Here is a 22,267-nt window from a genome sequence, read left to right as displayed (position 1 = left end):
CAAAACTGAAAATGTTTGCACTTCCAAACACAGCATGAAGAAAATGAAAAGACAAGCAGCACTCTGGGAGAAAATATTTACAAATCATATTATCTGATAAAAGATTTGTACTGCAAATATATACTTACACACCTCAATAAGAAAGCAAAATACTCATTTTGAAAATGAGCAAAATATTTGAATAGAAATTTTACTAAAAAATGATATGAAATGACTAACAAGCACATCAAAATATGGTCAAGGTCATTAGTCATTAGGGAGATGCAAATTAAAACCACAAGAGATACCATTTCATACTCACTAGAATGACTATACCGAGACAGACAATAGGAGTTCTCTTGTGGTGCTAAGGGTTAAGTATCTGGTGGCGTCACTGCAGTGGCTTGGGTTACTGCTGTGGCAGGGGTTTAACCCCTGGCTTGGGAACATGCTGTGGGTGCAGCCGAGAAGAGAAAAAAGATAGCAGATATTGGTAAGGAGGTCAGAAATGGGAGCCCTCATACTAGTGGGAATGTAAAATATTGGACCACTTTGGAAAATAATTTGGCAGTTTCTTAAAGGTTTAAACATATACAATCCACAAATTCTGTGCCTGGGTATTTCCCCAAGAGAAATGAAAAGATTTGTCCACAGAAAGATTTGCATGCAAATGTTCTTAACAGTTTTATTGGTAATAGCCAGAGACTAGAAGCAAAACCTAAATATTCACCAACAGGTCAATGGAGAGACACAATGTAGTATGCCCATACAATGAAATATTCAACAGAAAGCAAAAAGAGGAAAAAACTACTCATACAGTTGGCACATGGACAGACCAGAAACTCACTATAGTAAGTGGAAGAAGCCAGACGCAAGAGACCATATATTGTATGGTGTGCAGTGTGTTGATTCCATATATAGGAAATGTCTAGTAAAGGCAAATCTATAGAGACAGAAAGATTGATGGTTGCTTGGGGCGGGGTGGGGCGGCGGGGGGGAGGGAGGCCAGTACGAACAGCAAATATGAAGGATCTCATTGAATGAGAGAAACGTTCTGTCCACTTCATGCTTTATGGTGATTCTTGCACAATGTGGTACATTTACTAAAAATCACTGACTGTCCACTTGAAATGGGTGAAGTATATGATATGCAAAATATACCTTAGTTAAAGTTGGAGGGGATAGTATGGGTCGTGGGGGGTGGTGGGGGGAAGAAGAGAAGAGGGGGAGAGAGAGAGAGAGAGAATGAGAATAAGAGCAGGCTGGCCTGAGCCAGGCTGTTTGGATCTGACATTGCTAAGTCTAACGTGTCTTTGCTTCATTTTCCTGTTAGTGAAGTTGGGAAAAATAATAACTACCCACCAAGCAGTATTGGGAAGATTGTGATAATATGTAAATAATACTTAACATAGAGAGCTCAATAAATATTAGCCACCACCATCAGCATCATAGTTATTAACCTACCAATGATCCAGCTCTGATTTAGATCAACTTAATTCAAATCCTGGGAGAAGAATTTGGACTGTGGCTTGCAGTGGGTAGTGACCAGTCTTGTGGAAATGACTCCTGGGGAGTCTGAGACTCTAAAGTGCAGGATCTGTCAATCCCATGCCGACTGGGGGATTGGGACCCTGTAGCCTCACAGATGAAGGCTGTTTCTTCATGGCAGCATCATTTATGGTGGGGTCATCCTGCGGCCCATAAATGTGGGAGCAACACACGGTATTTCTTCCCCAGATCAACAGTGATTTATGTTATACCACTGCCTGCCAGGTCTTCCTGGCTTGAAGGACAGGGGACTTGGGAGCACAGAGGAAGGACAGATAATCTCGTGAGGGTTTCTAGAGGAAGTGATGTCTCTGTGAGACTTGAGCATCCCTTGGCATTTTCCAGACGAAGGGTTACCCAGGCAGAGGGTAGAGTTTGAGTAAACCCCAGACATGATAGGGAGCTTGTTGTTTTGTTTCTTTGTTTGTTTGTTTTCATCTTTTTGCCATTTCTTGGGCCGCTCCTGTGGCATATGGAGGTTCCCAGGCTAGGGGGTCTAATTGGAGCTGTAGCCACCGGCCTACGCCAGAGCCACAGCAACTCAGGATCTGAGCTGGGTCTGCAACCTACACCACAGCTCACAGCAACGCTGGTTCCTTAACCCATTGAGCAAGCCAGGGATTGAACCTGCAACCTCATGGTTCCTAGTCGGATTCGTTAACCACTGAGCCATGACGGGAACTCTGATAGGGAGCTTGTTGAATTCAGTGAAGTGCTGGTGTGAAGAGCAGAGTGACAGGGAACAAGACTGGAGTCCCACAGAGGGACCTCTGTGCTGTGATAAAGAACTTGGATTTTTCTGAGGACAGTGGGGACCAGTGAATACTGAGCAGGTTCTAGGACTGGCTCAGCTGCCTTCAGTTCAATGGTCCCAGTGGCACTTACACACCATACCTCAAGTGATCCTGCTGTGTTGATCAGGAGCAGATAAATGCCCTCCTAGAGGTTTGTGGCCTGAGTTTTGCATTTAGCCTCCTTGAGTGCAAGTGTTCCTTCAAGGACTGCATCCATACTGGTGTCTGGCAGAAAAATGGTCTCATGGCTCTCACGAGGGGCCTAAAAGGCCATAATGTGGTGACTGAGCGCTTGTCTTCAGGGCTAGACCTCAGAAAAGCAGAGGCCTTATAAATGTATGCTTACTTTTACTTCGCCCTGGGTGCCTGCTCAAGCTAAGAGCCCATTAATAAGCCCCAGCAGCTGAGGGGCAGGTATTGTGCCGGTTACTATGGCATCACCTTGGAAAGGATCACTCAGTGAGAGCCACAGCCGAGCCGAGGTAGGCAGGAGGGGTATGTGGTCAGAAGCTGCAGGAGGGGCTGGAGAGAGGCTGCAGATGCTGTCGCTGGTCTCAGGACACCTCGTGGGCTGGAACCCACTTTAGCTTCTCCAGCTGCAACCCAGGGAGGGAGCCAGGCTGCGCTCAGCCTGAGAGTGGCTGCCTGAGATAGCACCAGAGGCTGCTGCTGAGCTGGGAGCTGAAAGGGGCTGAATTCCCAGTTGCAGACTACTTAGCCTCACCTTTTTTGGGGGGTGGGGGGGTATTGTTTCTTCTTGAGAGATCTGGGCTGGGGTTCATCTCCTTTTTGATTTTATGTAGTCACCTCCATGAGAACTGACTTCCAGGTGTTCATCGGGGAAAGCAGAGTGGTCCCCGTGCTGGAAACAAGAAAGGATGACAGTTTCTGAGACTGACTGTTGACGGCTTGGAGGTACTCACACCCCCCATTCAAAATGCCTTTTAAAGCATTTGATACCTTCAAAGAAAAAATTTTGAAACCTGGAAAGGAAGGAGTGAAGAACGCTGTGGGAGATTCGTTGGGGATTTTACAAAGGTAAAGTTCGAATGCAAACTTTAGGTTTATTTATGAGTAGCCTCACGTTGCTGGTGTTTGAGAGATTTTTGCTTCATGTTTTTAAAGCCACATTTTAAAAATGAGTGGGTGGGTCGGATTAGAGGGCTTCTGGAGCCCCTTCTAGCTCTAACAGACTACACCTGGAGGAAAAGAAGATGCATCAAAAGGGTAAGGTTGAAATAGGAAAATACCAAGGCAAGCATTCTGCTTATGCAGCAGAATGTACTTACTGGAGATGTATTGTGTGTTTAGCATTGAATTAGAAGAGATTCAGGGAGATAAGCTTTCATGTTAATTCAACAGTAATAACAAAATCAGGAACCACTTTATATGCTTATGCTTGGAGCTAAAATAATTTTTCAGAATTTTTCACTTCATTTTTTTGCTCTAAATGAAAATTACATATTTGCAAATTGTGCAGCTTGTAATATAAACTATATAAAGGGATTCTTAATTGTACAGTTTTCAAAGAGAGATAATTACATAAGAGTATGAAGAAAGTAACTTAAAATTTAGTATTAAAGCAGGAAATCTTACATGATTAAGTGGGAAAGTGTTAAGTACTATCATTGAATTGAATGTTTTTGTCCAAAAGAAAAGACAAATCTTTTTAAAAAGTAAAATATATTATTAGAAGGAAAGTTTTCCATTAATGAATAAATTGATGTGACATTTTTAATTTGTGATTTTTTTCTTCCTTTTTTGGTATTTAAAAAAATTTTTATTTTTTTCTTTTTTTTTTAATTTGTGATTTTTGAAAGAACATAGTAAACGCCTTCCTAGGTTTCGTAGGTGAATTAATAAGCAGCCCTATGTGCAAGGTAAAATGACTCCTTTAATTTCTCTGATATAAGTAAATAACCCTTGATAAGATTATTATGATTATATCTAGTCTTGAGTGAAAGTGCCACCTGGTATCTCCTTTTACCTTTTCTATGTATGTGTTCTCTTAAATTAAAAAACTATCATTTAAAGGACTCTTTCTAGGCACACCGAGATTCATTCCGCTTCTTGTGTTTTATAACGGGGCGGGGATGGGGAGGAGCTATTGTCAGTGTTACATTTTCTCCTGTGTCACTCTTGGTGAACTTAGCAAGAAAACTGTGTTGGGCCTCTTATTACTTTGGTAATTAAAAAGAAAACGTTTTCAATCACAACTCCACTGAATTATCCTGCATAGATGGAATCCTACCTCAGTGACAGCAGGATAAACCAGCCAAACATAGGAAACAATTATAATAACCTTTCCTTTTAAGAGTGTTTATCTTTCTGTCGAGCACTCCCAGGTAACATGTTATTACAGTGGAGTTCATTTGATTAAAAATGCAAAAGGAAGGCACAGTGGCTTAATTGGCATAGTCAGATGATGACAAAGGAATTCAACAAAATCAGGAATAAATACCATGACTTTGGACCATCGTCATCGTTATAAAGCACCAAACTCTGTGCCTTAGTTTATAAAATACTTGACAAGGAAGTACTTAAGAGTTTTTTTCTCCCCAACTTTAACATCTTTTTAAATTTTAATCATTTTTTTTTCAATAAGGGACTTATCCTAGATGCTGATTTACTATGTTTGATGGAATGATCCACTTGAAGATCCTTTTGTTTACTGAATTGGTTTGCTTAGGGATGTAGCAAAATTAGTCATTTCTGAGTTGTGTGACCTCAAACTCAAAATTGAGTTATGTGTCTAAGATTCTGAACAGCTTCCTCACAACTGCATGTTGGAACAATAAAACACTAGCTTACAGTTCTGGAGACAGAGAATACACTAAATATATTCTAGGTGTTATCACTGTCATCATAACTGTAGAACGGCTTTAGAATAAATAAAGCCAACTTGCACCTCTTCTTTCAGTGACCCCTAGAGAGAAATTACTGGCAGAGGAAGGAAAAAAAAAAAAGGAATTAATTGGCTGATGATCTAAGTTGATCTTTAGCTGTAGTGGTCTTTGAGCAGAGCTCCAGAATTCGGGCTTCTCCAGCAAAAACAGCTCGCCATGCACTTGGTGTTAACCTCAAGTCTATAAGTTAATTTATAAAGTGCTTTGCCCAGAGCCTGGCGTGTAATGGACATTCTCTGTCATTGATTTTACATAAAACCAGTTGACAGAATCCAATGTGAAAACAAAAAATCATAAAGAACCGTTTTCTGTTTTGTGATGGGGAGAAACACTGAAAGTGAGAAATCCTGACTTTCTAACTTAGCAATCAGAATAAATCACAGGAGTTCCTGTCTTGGCGCTGTGGAAACGAATCCGACTAGGAACCATGAGGTTGCGGGTTTGATCCCTGACCTTGCTCAGTGGGTTAAGGATCCAGCGTTGCCGTGAGCTGCAGGTGTAGGTCGCAGACGTGGCTCAGATCTTGCGTTACCGTGGCTGTGGTATAGGCCAGCAGCAACAGCTCTGATTAGACCCCTAGCCTGGGAACCTCCATATGCCATGGGTGTGCCCCTAAAAGATCAAAAGACAAAAAAAAGAATACATCATAGATGTCTAATGATGTTTAAGACAGATCATCTAAATGGAATTTTGGAGATGCTTTTTAATCATGGAGTGATTAAACACAGAGTATTCCTCATGGTTAGGGGAGTGTCAGACACACAGGGAAGCATCTGAAGTCTACACATGGGGCTGATGACAGCCAGGCATTATTACCTTCCCGGAGAACAGTCGTTGGTAAGAAGTAGCTGAATAATTCATCAGCTAAAGGGACAAAAATATTTTAGAGATGTAGGAAGAAAGATGATGCACTCTCTTGCAGTCCATATTAGAACAGATGACACAGAAAGCATGGCATCTGGAAATTAATGTCCTAAAATTGATATATAGGCTCGTTCAACTTAAATGAAAATATAGGTGTCCTCAAATTACTTACATGAAATAAATGATAATAACTAACACTTAGTATGTTCCAGGTACTATAAAGTTATTTAATTCTATTAACCAGGCCATGAAGTAGGGCTGATTTTAATCACAGTTTTGTAGATGAGAAAACTGAGGCACAGAGAAGTTAAGTCAATTGCCCATGGTTGCATAGATTATAAGAGGCTGAGCTGGATTTCAAACCAGACATTCTGTGCCCTATGCTTCTTCTCTCAACAAGTGTCTGCTTTTCCCACTTGATGTCTTGAAATTTAACAACTCACTTAGGTTTAGGAACTTACTCAGGCTGAACTTTAGCTAGTGACCTCTGGATCTTAAGGCAAGTATGGACTTTTGTCCTAATCAGTTATAGTAGGGAAGATTTTTCCCTAAGAGAGACTGAGAGGGAGTTTGGTCTTATAAACATTCATCTCTCACCTTTAGAAAGTTGGTACCAATCCCTGTATTGAGACCATCCTTAGCATTCGGCGGTTGTGTATTGAACGTATGTACCAGGCATGTACAGTCTGCTCGGTAGACAAAGGCCGGTGTGTGACAGCAGACTCTAACATCAGGTGATCCTGGGTTCCTACTGCTGTGACATCATTTACTTTCTGCCTGTGTGACCTCAGGCAACTTGGCTCCCACCATCGCAGTCCAGATGATTCTATTAAAACAAAGGACAGATCTCTCTCCTGCTCAAAACCTCCTCTCAGTTTTCTACCTCACTCAGAGGGAAAGCTGAGTCCTTTCAATTGCCTTCTGTAGGACCCTGAGAAATCTCTCTGACTTCATCTCTGACCTTCCTTGCCTGCCTCCAGCCACACTCTGCACTCTTACTGGAACTCCCTGGATGTACTCCTGTGCTAGCTTTTGTACCCTGAAAGGTTTTCTCCCAAATAGTCCAGCGGATCACTCCCTCACTTTCTTCAAGTCTCTTCCCTTCCCAAAGGTCACGTTCTCAGGGAGGACTTTCTGGACCGTCCTATTTGAAGATAAACCTCAGAGTTCTCATCATGGCTCAGTAGGTTAAGGACCTAATATCTCCATGAGGATTCAGGTTCGATCTGTGGCCTCGCTCAGTGGGTTAAGGATCCAGCATTGCTGCAAGCTGTGGCATAGGTCACAGATGTGGCTCAGATACGGGGTTGCCATGGTTATGGTGTAGGCTGCTGTGTGGCTCCAATTTGAGCCCTGGCCCAGGGACTTCCATATGCCATGGGTGCAGTCATTTAAAAAGAAATACCGGAGTTCCCGTCATGGCGCAGTGGTTAACAAATCCGACTAGGAACCATAGGGTTGCGGGTTCGGTCCCTGCCCTTGCTCAGTGGGTTAACGATCTGGCGTTGCCGTGAGCTGTGGTGTAGGTCGCAGACGCGGCTCGGATCCCGCGTTGCTGTGGCCCTGGCGTAGGCCAGTGGCTACAGTTCCGATTTGACCCCTAGCCTGGGAATCTCCATATGCCGCAGGAGCGGCCCAAGAAATAGCAAAAAAAAAAAAAAAAAAAAAAAGACAAAAAAAAAGACAAAAAAAAAAGAAAAACCTTGCCTTCCCTCCTCCCACCCACTTCCTGTCCTGCTTTATTTTACCCCACCTGTCTCTCAGGTAGGGTTCCCTAAATGCAGAGCCTGAGACAGGGATTGGGATGAGTGTAGGATGTAATTTATTGAGAGGGCACTTTTTCTGGAAAAACTGGGAGAGAGGGGGTAAAGCAGGATAGAAAAGGAGAAAAACAAGCAAGGACATGATGTCAGGTAATGCACAGGGACCATGTCACAGTGTGGAAGCTCTGGAGCATCACTGGTACCGGGCTGTCCTTTTGAGCAAAGGGAGCAGCCTTTATGTCTCCACATGGGTCAGTCATTGACTATGGGCTGCCTGGCAGGGATGGAGGTTTATGATGGAAGCCACCTCGAGGCAGGCAGTTCTGCTAGACGGGAGCAGTTGCAAGCTATTAGCAGATCCAGAAGTGTGCTGGCCTGAGAAAAGGGACCTGGGGAGTGCATGACAGCCCACTTATGGCACCACTCAGGTCCACTCTTTTCTCCACACCCAGTTCACTCCAGGTGAACAGCTTCTTCAGGACTCTCTGATTCTAATTCCTGAGAAAACTTCAAGGGAAGAGTTGGTGGGATGCACTCCAGCTCCTACTGCTCTAGCTGGTCCCTCCTCCCCACCCGTTCTCGATTCTCCTTACTTCTGTTAACTCGCTTGGTGGGCTGATCCAGACCTCAATCCCTGGGAAGTCTAAACCTTTGGTTAACACACACTTACCAGTTATGGGTGCTGTATTTCAGTTAAACTAGTCAAGGTAGTATCAGGAGTTGTCTTAGTGAATCACCCGATTGCCAAACTCATGCCTTCTTGCTCCTGTGAATGAACAACATTCCTAACTCATCCCAAGGATCAAGACCAATATCCCTTACCAGAGTGGTGGCCCCCGGCCTTTCTTTTAGGTCTTGGTATGAAAGAAAGGAGAGGAAGTGGACTGGGGAAGAATACTCTTGTGGTTTTGGGTATTCTCTCTTTGAAATGAATGTGAATGGCCAGAGGAATGACGTTGGGCATCCCTGTGAAACCATGACCTGACCTCACCTAGTCTCCATCTTCAGGTTCTTATTCAAAGGGGGAGGTCACTTAGGGTCAAACTGAAGGGCGAATGGCACTGCTAGTCAGATCCACTTCAAAGATGTCCTCAATTACTGAACCACCAGAAACCAAGTTATTTTTTTAAAAAAGTCATCGTGTCCTTAATGTGTGATCATAATGCACTATTTATTAGAAATTAGTACACAGTTTTTAAAGTCTTCAGGCTACTCTTGACATCTCTGCCTTGTCTAAGCTTCCAAGAGCCACATTCGCAGTTCAAGAGAATCATTTTCTTGGCTGTTGCCGGGATGTTAAATCCTGTGTCATGGGGGAATGCCCCCTGTGTTAGTTTCCTAGGGCTGCTGTGACAATGTACCGCAAACTGGGTGGCTTAAATTTATTCCCTCACAGTTCTGGAAGCCAGACGTCCCAAATCAAGCTGTTGGCAGGGACATGCTCCCTTGGAGAATCTGGGAAGGATCCATCTCTGCCTCTTCCTCACTTCTGGTGGTGGCTGGGAAATCCTCTCCTTCCTTGGCTTGTACACACATCACGCCAATCTCCGCCTCTGTTGTCTTATGGCCTTCCCCCCCTTAGCTTCTCATTACATCTGCAAAGACCCCATTTCCAAATAAGGTCACTTTCACAGGTATCGGAGTTTAGGACTTGAATTTATCCTTTGAGGAAGACATACATCTTTTTTGACAAGCTCTCCCTTACCCAACTTTACCACCTCTGCATCTCCCTCAGATCCGGCACATGCAGGATCCATTCCGAGGCATACTCTCCTGCTTCCTGCTGATCAACATTTAGGAAGGTCAACATTAGTCAGATCCTGCTCTTTTGTTGGTATGACCCATCCTCTCTATTGGCAGGCCTACCCAATATTTGCCTAAACTCACACAGTCTGGTAATTCATCCTAATTATCAGTCTGGTGGAAAAAGAGAGGTGGGAGTAGATCTTCAGCAGCATCTTATAAGTCACTTGCTCCATCTGAGGCTTTTTCATAGTTTCCAAGTAAAAGGAGGAGGGACATCCATCTTCCAAAAAGAAGAGTGGCCACTTCTGCAGGTCCAGAGGGTTCAGAGGAATCTAGGGCTTTAGATGTTCAAGTGCATCTACCCTTTAACCTGGCACTCAAAATCCTCCCGTCCCAAGCTCTCAGGGTCTCATTTCTTGTCAGGATCTCAGTCTAGGTAAGAGACCTACCTAGACTCCCAATTCCATTTTCTCTAGAGTTCTGCTACTTTTTAAAATGCAGCTTTTGTTTTGGAATAGTTTTCGACTCACAGAAAATTTACAAAGATAGTACAGGGATTTTCTATATCGCCTCATTTGGTTTCCTCTGATATTGACATCTTATATTACCATGGTGTGTTTGTCAAAACTAAGACACCAACATCGGTACATTACTAATTAAACTCCAAAACTTCATTAAAATTTCATTCGTTTTTCCATTAATGTCTTTTTTCCTATTCCAGGATCCAGTCCAGGATACCCCATTGTGTGTAGCCAGCAGGTCTGCTCTGATCTGTGGCAGTTTCTCAGCCGTTTCTTGTTTTTCACGACTTGGACAGGCTGGAGGATGGCTGGTTGGGTATTTTGTAGAATGTTTCTCAGTTCGAGTTGTCTGATACTTCTGTCATAATTAGACTAAGATGATGAGTTTTGAGGAAGAACACTACAGAGGTGAACTGCCTTTCTCAGTATATCACATCAGGGGAGTACATGGTGTCAACATAACTTCTCATTAAATGGTGCTCATCTTTTTTTTTTTTTTGTCTTTTTAGGGCCATACCTGTGGCATATGGAGGTTCCCAGGCTAGGGGTTTTATCAGAGATGTAGCTGCCGGCCTACACCACAGCCACACCAATGCAGGATCTGAGCCGTGTCTGTGACCTGCACCACAGCTCACAGCAATGCCGGATCCTTAACCCACTGAGTGGGGCCAGGGATTGAACCTGTGTCCTCATGGATACTAGTCAGGTTCATTGACCATTGAGCCATGCTGGGAACTCCAGTGGTTCTAATCTTAGTTGCTTGGTTAAAGAAGTGTTTGCCCAGGCTTCTCTTTTTTCAATTTGCTATTCTTTGGAAGCAGGTGCCTAAGTCCTGCCCACACCCAGAGGGAATTCTGAAATTTTTACAATGAAGTCTTGCACCTGATTTTCAGTCCTTTCTGCCCTCCAACTGCAGGAGATGAGGGTTTCTTTAAATGGTGACAAGGAATTGACTGACATGCACACTTTCTCTTAAATTGGTGACTGACTGCCTGAATCCTGTCATTTTCTCTCTTCAAAGCATCAGTGGCATTTAACAATAGCCACTCATGGAGAAATTGCTATTTCTCCCACACCTCCCAAAATACCAGAGATATTGCATGAATCACTGCATCCCCTTCTGCCTGTATCCCAGTCTTGGTCATCACTGCTGAAAGTCTTAGCATTTGCTTTGGTACCACATACCGGGAATTACCATCAGTGTTGGGGTTCTCATTGCCAGCCAGCTAGTGAGTTACCAAACTCTAAGATCTCATTCTTAGGATCTGCTTCCTAGAACAACTATCTCTTTAAAAAAAATTTTTTTTATTAAAGTATAGCTGATTCACAATGTGGTGCCAATTTCTGTTGCACAGCAAAGTGATGCAGTCACACACACACATTTATTTTCCTATATTGCTTTCCATCAGGTTCTGTCCCAAGAGATTGGATATAGTTCTCTGTGCTATACACTAAGGTCTCATTGCTTCTACATTCTAAATGTAATAGTTTGTGTCTTCCAACCCCAAACACCCAGTCCATCCCACTTCCTCCCCTTCCTCCCTTGGCAGCCACAAGTTTGCTTTCTATGTTTGTGAGTCTGTTTCTGTTTTGTAGATAGGTTCATTCGTGCCATATCTTAGATTCCATATATAAGTGATATCATATGGTATTTATTTTTCTCTTTCTGACTTACTTCACTTAGTATGAGAATTTCTAGTTGCACCCATGTTGCTGCAAATGGCATTATTTCGTTCTTTGTTATGTCTAAGTAGTATTCCATTGTATATATGTACCCATCACCTTAATCCATTCATCTCTTGATAGACATTTAGGTTGTTTCCATGAAACACTTTACATGTTTCTACTTACACAAAGAAATACATAGTATCATTTGAAGTTCTTAGTTGTAATCAATGGAATCCACTCTAGCTAAAGTGGAATGACATTTAGCAAAGCACATTAGTAAGCTTTCAGACTCCCTGGGAGCACCAGATCTGGATGCGCTACCTGCAGTAAAAAGGCAACAGAGACCATTAGTATATCATACCACTAGATGGTTCTAGATGAAAAACAAAACAAAACAAACAAACAAACAAGAAAAACCCCAAATAACCCAAAAAACCAGCCACCATCAGTGCTTGCTTCTAAGTACTAATTATGACCCAGAATTCTGCCACAGAAGTCACAGAGGACCCAGCTGCCCCCACCATTGCATTTGTCACCATTTGCATCACTATTTCCTTTGCATACTGCGTCCTCCTCTTGTTGCTTCCTTTGGTACCTAAATTTCACTCATGTGCTTCTGATCTGGCAGGGTCCATGTCACAGTTAACATCATAGCTACCAGAGAGCACGGGAAAAGCAGTTTTCTCTGCTGGTAAGGTAGAACTCAAAATATCAAGTGGCAGTTAGACTTTGGGCAGCCATATATGATGGTTGTCTAATTCTTTTTTTGTTCCTAATCTAATTTTTCTTTTCTTTTTCTTCTGAGAGAGATATTGATACAAAACCTATTTTCCTTTCCTCTTAACTTTAAGAAAAGCAACAGTGCTAGTGTAATGCTAAATGGCAACTGATCTCAGTGTTGGGGTGACATTAGGGAGTGGTGGGGACTGCAGTAAAAAGAGAGCCAATTACAGCCAGGAGAGAATGTGGACCTAATAATTCCAGATTTTCAGTTTTCAAAATAAACCAGATATCCAAGTGGTTTTGTTTGTTTTTGGAGCAATCTCCTGATTTTTATTTTATTTTATTTTTTTTGGCCACACGTGCGGCATATGGAATTTCCTGGGCCAGGGATCAAATCCACACCACAGCAATGACCTGAGCCACAGTAATGACAACACCAGACTTAACCTACTAGTCCACCAGGGAATTCTAATCTACTGATATTTAAATTCTGGCAAGTAATCCAATTTTTTAAAAAAAATTTAGGTGTATTGGAGTATAGTTGACCTAACATTGTTGTACTAGTTTCAGGCACACAACAAAGTGAATCAGTCATACGTATGAATATATCATTCTTTCTTCCCATATAGGTTATTACAAACTATTGAGTCCTGTGCTATATAGTAGGTACTTGTTAATCATCTGTTTCATACATTAGTGTATATATGTTATTCCCACCCTCCCAATTCCTCCCTCCCTCCAGTGGTTTCACCTATGGTAATCATAAGATTGGTTTTGAAATCTGTGAGTTTGTTCCCATTTTATACATAAGTTTTTTATATCATTTTTATTAGATTCCACATATAAGTGATATCATATGATATTTGTCTTTGTCTTACTTTAGTCAGTATGATAATCTCTAGGTCCATCCATGTCGTTGCTGCAAATGCATTATTTTATTCCTTTATCACTGAGTAATGTTCTATTGTGTGTATGTACCATATCTTCTTCTTCTTTTTTTTTTTTTGTCTTTTCTAGGGCTGCTCCTGCGGCATATGGAGGTGCCCAGGCTAGGGGTCTAATTGGAGCTGGAGCTGCCAGCCTACACCAGAGCCACAGCAACGTGGGATCCGAGCCGCATCTGTGACCTATACCACAGCTCATGGCAACGCCAGATCCTTAACCCACTGAGCAAGGCCAGGGATCTAACCCGTAACCTCATGGTTCCTAGTCAGATTTGTTAACCACTGCACCACGACGGGAACTCCATGTACCATGTCTTCTTTATTTAACCCTCTGTCAATGGACATTTAGGTTGCTTCCATGTCTTGGCTATTGTACATAGTGCTGCAATGAACAATGAGGTGCATGCAAATGATCTTCCCAGAAAGTACATATGCACCATACCATACACAAAAAGCAAGTCTATGGACCAGATATAGTCATGGGGCTGTTGGCTTTTCACCACAGTTTAGGCTTTTGGAATAAAAAAGGCCAAAGACTAAATCTTTTCCCCTATTCTCTGTTTTATCATTCTCTGTGTAAGCACCTGTTACGTCCGGCTAAGAGGGCTCGTCCTCCCTGAGTTGGACCACAGGACTGGGGTGCCCAGTGTGCCTGCCTGTGTGATCTCCCTTTTCCTCTGAGTCTCCTCCCTGGTGCACAGGTCCCAACTCCATCACTTCTCTTCCCTTCCTACCTGATTCTGCGTGGATCGTTCCTCCAACCTTGGTTGTGCAGGAGTATTTCTGTCAGTTTTCAGTGAGAATCATTCTACATGCAGATGCATTTTTGGTGTGTTCCTGGGGGAGGTGAGTTCCATACCCTCCTACTCCACCATCTTTATCTCCTTCTTACCATTCCCTGACTAGGTAAGCTGCACTGGCTCTCTGCTTTTATGAGGGGATGAGAAATCGTGAAATTCCAGGAGGAACACAGCAGAGGTTAACCCTATAAAATCTGTGAACCTATGGTTGTTACTAGGAATACCTGGTTCCTGACTTTATGAGCTTACAGTCTACCGGAAGAGGCAAATACTAACTTAAAAAAATACACAAAAATAGGTACTGTGAGAGTATTGGCTGGGTGGGAGTTGACCAGGCGCATTTTCTTGTGATCCTTTGGAAACTGAAGCCCCCTAAGAGCCTTAGTGATGAGATCTTATTTCAAATCTCAACCCAGCTTTGGGGGTTATAATTTAAGTCCTTCCTTCTTTCTTTAGAAGTCTCCATTTATTGATTATTTATCAAGTGCTTTGTAAACTTTATCTTATTTAGTGCTTACAACAGTTCTGTCCTCCATTCATGGAACTGAGGTTCAGAGAGGTTAAGTAACCTGCTCAAGTTCACATAGCATTGGACCTAGGACTGCCTGACTCCAGTGCATACTCTCTTTCTCTTTTTTCAATTGATTTTTAAATTAAATGAGTCTTTAAATTCTATAGTGCTTTACCATTTTCAAAAATTTCACATACATGATTTCGTATATCATAACATCCCTTCTTTCCCCCATCCCATATTGCCTCTCCCCTTCTTTCTCCCCACTGCTAACCACTGGTTTGTTCTCTATGTCTGTGAATCTGCTTCTTTTTTGTTTTATTCATTAGTTTGTTGAATTTTTTTAGATTCCACATGTAAGTGATATCATACAGTATTTCTCTTAATCTCCAATATTGCTTCTCTTGAACCTTTTTTTTTTCCCCAAGGGGGAAGCACTCAAAAAATTTTATGTGATTTCTGATTAGCTCTTATGGCATACGGGAAGGAGCAGTCTTGATATCTAGTCTGGGTTATGTTTTCTCTTCCCCCACTGCAATGAGGTGACTCTTGGGCAAGTTTTTTGTTGTTTTGTTTTGTTTTAAACTCTTCCGAGTTTCAGTTTCCTGCACTAAAAGATGAGGATAAATTCTACTTCTCAAGATTGTTTTGAAGATCCTTCTCTCTCTGTGCCTTTGGTGTAAAAGGTAGTCAATATCCTTCCATTTCCTTCCACCTTCCGGTAGAATAGCAACTCAATTATTATGTAAAAAACAATCTGAGATAAATGTGACCCTTTGGAAGGCAAATTAGAATACTCTATTAGTCTGCTCCAGTTGCCTAAGCGAAGTACCAGACTGGGTAGCATGACAACAGAAACTTATTTTCTCCCAGTTGTGGAGGCTGGAAGTCTAAAATCAAAGTGTTAGCAGGTTTGGTTTCCTCTGAGGCCTCTCTCCTTGGTTGCAGATCTCTGCCTTCTCTCTGTGTCCTCACAGGGTCGTTGCTTTGGTGACCTGCACTCCCAGTGTCTGTGTGCCAAATTCCCCACTTTTATAATGACACCAGTCATGTTGGATTAGGGCCCACCCACATATGACCTCATTTAATAATTACCTCTTTAAAGGCCCACCTCCAAATACAGCCACGTTCTGAAGTACTGGGGGTTAGGACTTCAGCATATGAATAGGAGGGAGGGCAAAAGGAGCACAATTCAGCTCATAATAAATACTCAACACAAGAGTAAGTAATTTATTTTTATTTTTTACTTTTCAGGGCTGTGTGTTGGCATATGGAAGTTCCCACGCTATGGGTCAAATCAGAGCTACTGCTGCTGGCCTGCACTACAGCTGCAGCAATGCCATATCAGAGCCGTGTCTGCAAACTACACCACAGCTCACAGCAAAGTGGGATTCTAAAACCGCTGAGTGGGGCCAGGAATCAAACCCTTGTCCTCATGGATACCAGTCAGATTCATTTCCACTGTGCTACAAGCGAACTCCACAATACATTTTTATTTATTTTTATCTTTATTTTTTTGTCAAGTTTTAAATTAACTAATTAACTATTTGGCCACATGCATGGCATGCAGAGTTTCCCAGGCCAGGGACTGAACTCATGTCACAGCAGTGACAACCCCAGATCCTTAACTCACTAGGCCCACCAGGGAACTCCAGGCAATAAATTTTTTAAAAAGTCATAAAATGATATTCACTTCTACTCATTTTGTGCTCTCTATATTAAACTCTTTATCTAGAAGACAAAACCAAATCTTCTCCATGATTGCTGGAACATTAGAATTGGAAATATCAGAGTTCCCTCTGTGGCTCAGTGGTTAATGAACCCGACTAGGATCAATGAGGGTGTGGGTTTGATCCCTTCTTCTTTCAGTGGGTTAAGGATCTGGCATTGCTGTGAGCTGTGGTGTATGTCGCAGACATGGTTCGGATCCGAGTTGCTGGGGCTGTGGCATAGGCCGGCAGCTGTAGCTCCAGTTCAACCCCTAGCCTAGGAACCTCCATATGTGTGGCCCTAAAAAACAAAAAACAAACAAACAAACAAAAGAAAATACTATTCTGTAAGTGCTTAAAGACTTGTTAAACCTATCTTAAGTAATTAGACTCCTGGGGCCTGAATGTTTACTGGACAGTTGTGTTTGTGAACAGTGGTCTTGTCTAGTGGATAAGCAGCCAGCAGCCCAGCTCAGGGACTACAGCCTATCTGTATGTGGAGAAACAGCAGTGACAGACCTCACCCTAGAAAGACTTTAGACTTCTAGATAAAGAGTTTAATATAGAGAGCACAAAATGAGTAGAAGTGAATATCATTTTATGACTTTTTTCTAGGGTGAGACAGACCTCACCCTAGAAAGATCTTTTAGATCGAAAGAGTCTTCGATCTAAAAGACCAACTGTAGGCCAACACCAAAAGAAAACCAAATATGGTAAGCAACTCTTATGGATAATTAAAGTCCTCCAGTTTTTTTGTTTTGTTTTGTTTAGTCATGTACCGGGCATGCACAAGTTTCTGGGCCAGGGATGGAACCTCAGCCACAGCCATGGCAATGCCAGATCCTTAACCCACTGAGCCACACAGGAACGCCAGTTCTCCATTTCTTAAGAAAGGAGTTCCTTTTTCTCATGTATTCATTTTTTTTTTTTTGTCTTTTTGCTATTCCTTTGGGCCGCTCCCACAGCATATGGAGGTTCCCAGGCTAGGGGTCGAATCGGAGCTGTAGCCACTGGCCTGTGCCAGAGCCACAGCAATGCGGGATCCGAGCCGCGTCTGCAACCTACACCACAGCTCACGGCAACGCCGGATCGTTAACCCACTGAGCAAGGGCAGGGACCGAACCCGCAACCTCATGGTTCCTAGTCGGATTTGTTAACCACTGCGCCATGACGGGAACTCCTTCTCATGTATTCTTAAAGCCCCAAACCCCTTTAAAAAAATAACTTGTCTCTGGGCATGGATGAATAGATGCTTGCCTCTGTCGGTAAGAGCTTCAAATCAGGAGTGATGCCCAAAACTCATCCATCAATTCCATTCCATTGGCTAGAGATTCATGTGTCCAGGCACATGCTGGGCCCTGGGAATAAAGATGAGGAAGAAATGGCTCCTGCCCTCATCATGCTCACAATGGACTGGAGAGACTTTAATTCATTCATGTTCTCAAATGAACAAATATTTACTGCACACTGATGGTGCTGATGAAGACAAATAACTAGCTCCATGTGATAAATGCATCAACAGAGGAATGTATGAAGTGCTTAGGAAACATTCAGAATGGTACCGGCCCTAACACTGAACCAATACCGACCCATTTATTGGTGGTGATATTTTCCTCTTGGTAGTAATGGCTCATTTAATCCTAACAACTGCACTGTGAGACAAATATTACATTCATTTTACAGAGGAGGAAATGTGAGGTTCAAAAAGGCCCCATTACTTGCCTGAAGTCACATAGCTAGGACCTAGGTGGCAGAGCTGGTGATCAAACCTGTGTTGGCCGACTTCCACGAAGCCTGGTTTGTTCATCATGCAGGGTGAGGTGGTTTGGAATCTTCCTCTCTGAGCAACTTGGCTACACCACAAGTAAAGTCTCACCACTGTACTGTTTTTAAAACAAATCAAATCTGACTCTGAGTCCCCAGCCTGGTGCAAGTGAAGATTTGGGTGATTCAGGTTGCATAAAGGACTCACACGTGACTCAGGAGCTTCCTCTAATGGTTGGCCCATGTTCGTTCCTGGTCTCATGGTCACATGATGTCTGGTGACTCAGCTGCAACTTCAGGCAAGGGAAACTGAGACCCAGTACCCAAGTCTCCTCTCCGCAGCTTCTCCCCTCCTGTTTTGAACTGGAGAATGCACTGGAAGAGGTGGCTTCAGCTAATGATCCTTCTACTTGAGGAGCCCATGCTTCCCACTTTGGGGAATATCTTCCCCTTTATCACTCTTCTTCCTTCCTTTCCATCCCCCACCTCCATGCTGCTGTGTCTTCCCTCTGGAAACTCTCAGGACATCCCAGATGGTAAAAGCTGGAATAGATGCATAAGAGATTTACTGAGGGAAGAGCGGAAGGGGCTATGGAAGGCTGGGAAAGCCTTCAGATGACATGCTATAGGCAGAGGAGAGTGGGAAAGAGGAAAGATTAGGTAGGAAGTGTCTCAGACTCCACCACAGTATTGGGAAATTTTGACAAGGCCAGTGGGCATCTTGGAGTGAGTCATCTGTCAGAGGAGTTGTGCCTGTTGCAGTAAAGGGTCTGCCTTAAATCCCTGCCATGCTCCATGCTTGCTGGTGAGCAGCCTGTGAGAAGTGTGGTTCTCAAGCCAAAGGCCTGGTGCACTCAGAGCACAGCCGCTGGGTCTGTCTTCAGTTAAGATCCTCAAGACCCCATAGCACCTGAAAATGTTAATTTATATTACCCTTCATCCAAAGCATCTATATGCATGTAGAGAGATGCTAAGTTTGTGGCTGGAAACAATTTTATTAATAGCAACAATAACAGTATTTAGCATTTATTGGTAGAAAGCTCTTTTGTGGAGCAGGCACTGCACTAAATAATTTACACGTATCATATCATTTAGTCATTAAAAAACCTATGAGATAGCTGTGATTATTAGCCCATTTTATTTTAATTTTTAAATTCTTTTTATGGCTGCCCCTGAGGCATATGGAAATTCCCAGGCTGGGGTCAAATTGGAGCTGCAGCTGCTGGCCTCCACCACAGCCACAGCCATGTGGGATCCCACCCTTGTCTGCAACCTACACTGCAGCTTGTGGCAATGCCAGATCCTTAACCCACTGAGTGAGGCCCGGATTGAACCCTGCATCCCTGTGTTCTTAACCTGCTGAGCCACAACAAGAGCTCCTCATTAGCCCATTTTAGAGATGGCAAAAGGTTGTGAACTGAATTGTATTCCCCCCAGATTTGTATGTTGACATCCTAACTCTCAGTACTACAGAATATGAGTGTATTCAGAGACAGGGTCTTTAAAGAGGTGATTAAATTAAAATGAAGTTATTAGTTTGGACCCTAATCCATATGAATGGTGTCCTTATAGGAAGAGGAAATTTGGGCACAGAGTTACACAGAGGGAAGATGTTGTGAAGACACAAGAAGGTAAGTACCTACAAGCCAAGGAGAGAAGCCTCAGAAGGAATGACCCCTGTCAACACCTTAATCTTGGACTTCTGGCCTCTAGAAGTGTGAGAAAAGTTTTCTGGTGTTTAAACTACTCAGTCTATGGTAGTTTAATATGGCAGCTTTGGCAAACTAATACCAGAATATTGTGGGCTGAAGTGGGCAAGTAACTTAGAGCCAAAATTACAAAGCTGGCATATGGGGGAAACAGCATTCAGCACCTCTCATTCCAGAGCCCTTCCTCTTAAGTATTCTCCTCTCCTAGATGGTCCATTGTGGCTGGGCAAGGGCTACAGAATAACAGAATGCAGATAACTCAGGAAGATCATGGAGACAGAACACAGCCAGCTGAGCTGGGAAACTCACATGAAAGGGAACCTGGCTGGACAGCCAGGAAAAAGGCTTCGCATCTTGCCTCTACTCTCTACTGGCTGTGGTCTTGGCCAATCCAGTCTTGCTTTGTGAACTACAGTCATAATTTGTGTCAAATGGACGTATTTGATTTCTTGTCTGACTGAGCTGTTCTATCCATTAAATAAGATCATTATATGAAAGTGTAGGGACAGGAAAATACAGAGGGGAATGGAATTTGCTTCATATACATGCTAGGGTTGTTATTATATCCCTATTTTAGTGAATATTAGTAATACTATTGTAATAATGTTTAATATTACAGCATCAGTTTTCCATGGTATTCATATTATATATATTCTGATACCAGAAATTCATGGGGAGCACTGGGGCTGTACATAATAAACAGTCTTATGATCCAAATAACTCTTAGACACCAATATAAATGGCAGTGAATGGCATCAATGTTCAGCCTACCAGGGTGGACTCATTAAATGGTTATGAAGATTAATTGATGTAATAAAGGTAACTGGCATATATTGAGTTTTCACTTGTGTCAAGTTGTGCTCAAAATGATCTCTGGTAATTCGCTTCTGACAGTCGTAAAAACATCCCCATGAAGAAGAAATTATGATTATAATTTCTAGGTTACAGATGAAAAAAAACTGAAGCCTAGAGAGGTCAGCTAGGCCAAAGTCACACAGCTGAATAAGTGGAAGAGTAAACATCCAGACTAAGGGACACTGGTTCATAGATTGGACATGGATTAGAGAAGGATGACAGCAAGTCTTTTGCCTGAGCAACCAAAGGAACAAACTTGTCTTGTCTTGGAATGGGAAAGACTCAGGATTTTTTTTTTTCAAGGAGAACTCAGTTTGGACATGTTAAGTTTGAGATGCCAAGCGTATGTCCAAGAGGATGTCAAATAAGACTCAATATGAAAATCGGGATCTGTCGGGATATGCGGGACATCTAAAACCCAGAGATGAGTGAGGTTACCTAGTAAGTATACCTAGAAAACAAAAGAGATCTGTAAACTGAGTTCTGAGCATCCCAGTGTTTACAGGGTGAGTAAGTAAGGAATCAGCTTAAGAGACAAAACAGAAGGAGTGGTCAGGGCATTAGGAGGAACACCAAGTGAATGTGGTTTTCTGAAAGGAAACAAAGTAGTCAAGGAAGAAAGAGTAATCCATAGTGCCTAGTACAGCTGATAGTGTGATTAGCTGAGGACTGGAAATAACCTTTGGGTTGGCTCCTATAGAGGGCGCTGATGTCCCTAAGAAGAACAGCTTGGGTGGGCAGGTTAGGGGGGGTTGGTTGGAGTGAGTCCAAGAGAAAATGGGATAAAGGGAATTGAAGACAGTGACTTCTGAGGTTTTGTTGTTGTTGTTGTTTTTAATAAAAAGAAGGTGAGAAATATTGGGGGAGCTGAAAGTGTCTTTATTTTGAATTTTAATGTGAGAGAAAGAAGAGCCTACCTGTAGACCATAGGAATGATCTAGGGGAGAGGAGAAAATGATTGATGAAATGCGAGGGTGGGGATTTCCTTGAGTAGATGAGAGGGCATGAGATCTAGTGTCCAGGGAGAGGTTGCTCTTGGATAGAAACGTGGACAACCATAGAAGAAAAGGTAGAACACATCAGCATAAACGCAAGATAGGTAAGTACCCTGGGAAGTTCTCTTCTGATTACTTCATATTCTTGCACATTTATTAATCTGTCTCTCTGAGCTCTCAAATTGAAACTGAAAGTTCCTTTTCCTTTTTTTACGATTGCTCTTCACTTTGATTTCAACAAAACGTGCATTACCCGGTAATTACATCTGCTTGTGTATGTGTCTTTCTTTCCCAACAGCTTAAGAGCTAAAGGAAGGCAGAGAACAGGTCACTTTCTTTATTATTCCCCAACACTTGGCACAGTGTCTGACACACAGTAGGCACTCAATAAACATCTGATGAACTGGATTAAATCCAGTATATTTGCTTCCCTCTACACGTGTTTTAACCTCACTTGCTGGAGCAATA

The 22,267-nt window shown here is 42.6% G+C and overlaps 1 protein-coding gene across 1 annotated transcript in view; it reads left to right on the top strand.

Moving 5' to 3' along the window:
- Positions 1 to 3,086: 3,086 nt before the first annotated feature.
- The window catches only part of SLC17A8 (solute carrier family 17 member 8), a 57,941-nt gene continuing 38,760 nt past the window's right edge, over positions 3,087 to 22,267 (top strand). The window contains exon 1 of the mRNA XM_047788198.1: positions 3,087 to 3,359. Within this exon, the coding sequence (XP_047644154.1) occupies positions 3,259 to 3,359 (101 nt within the window). The 5' untranslated portion in view covers positions 3,087 to 3,258. The remainder of the gene's footprint in view (positions 3,360 to 22,267) is intronic.

Source organism: Phacochoerus africanus, chromosome 7 (assembly GCF_016906955.1).
Source record: "Phacochoerus africanus isolate WHEZ1 chromosome 7, ROS_Pafr_v1, whole genome shotgun sequence".
NCBI classification, from domain to species: Eukaryota; Metazoa; Chordata; class Mammalia; order Artiodactyla; family Suidae; genus Phacochoerus; species Phacochoerus africanus.
This window is presented reverse-complemented; position numbering and strand designations above follow the sequence as displayed.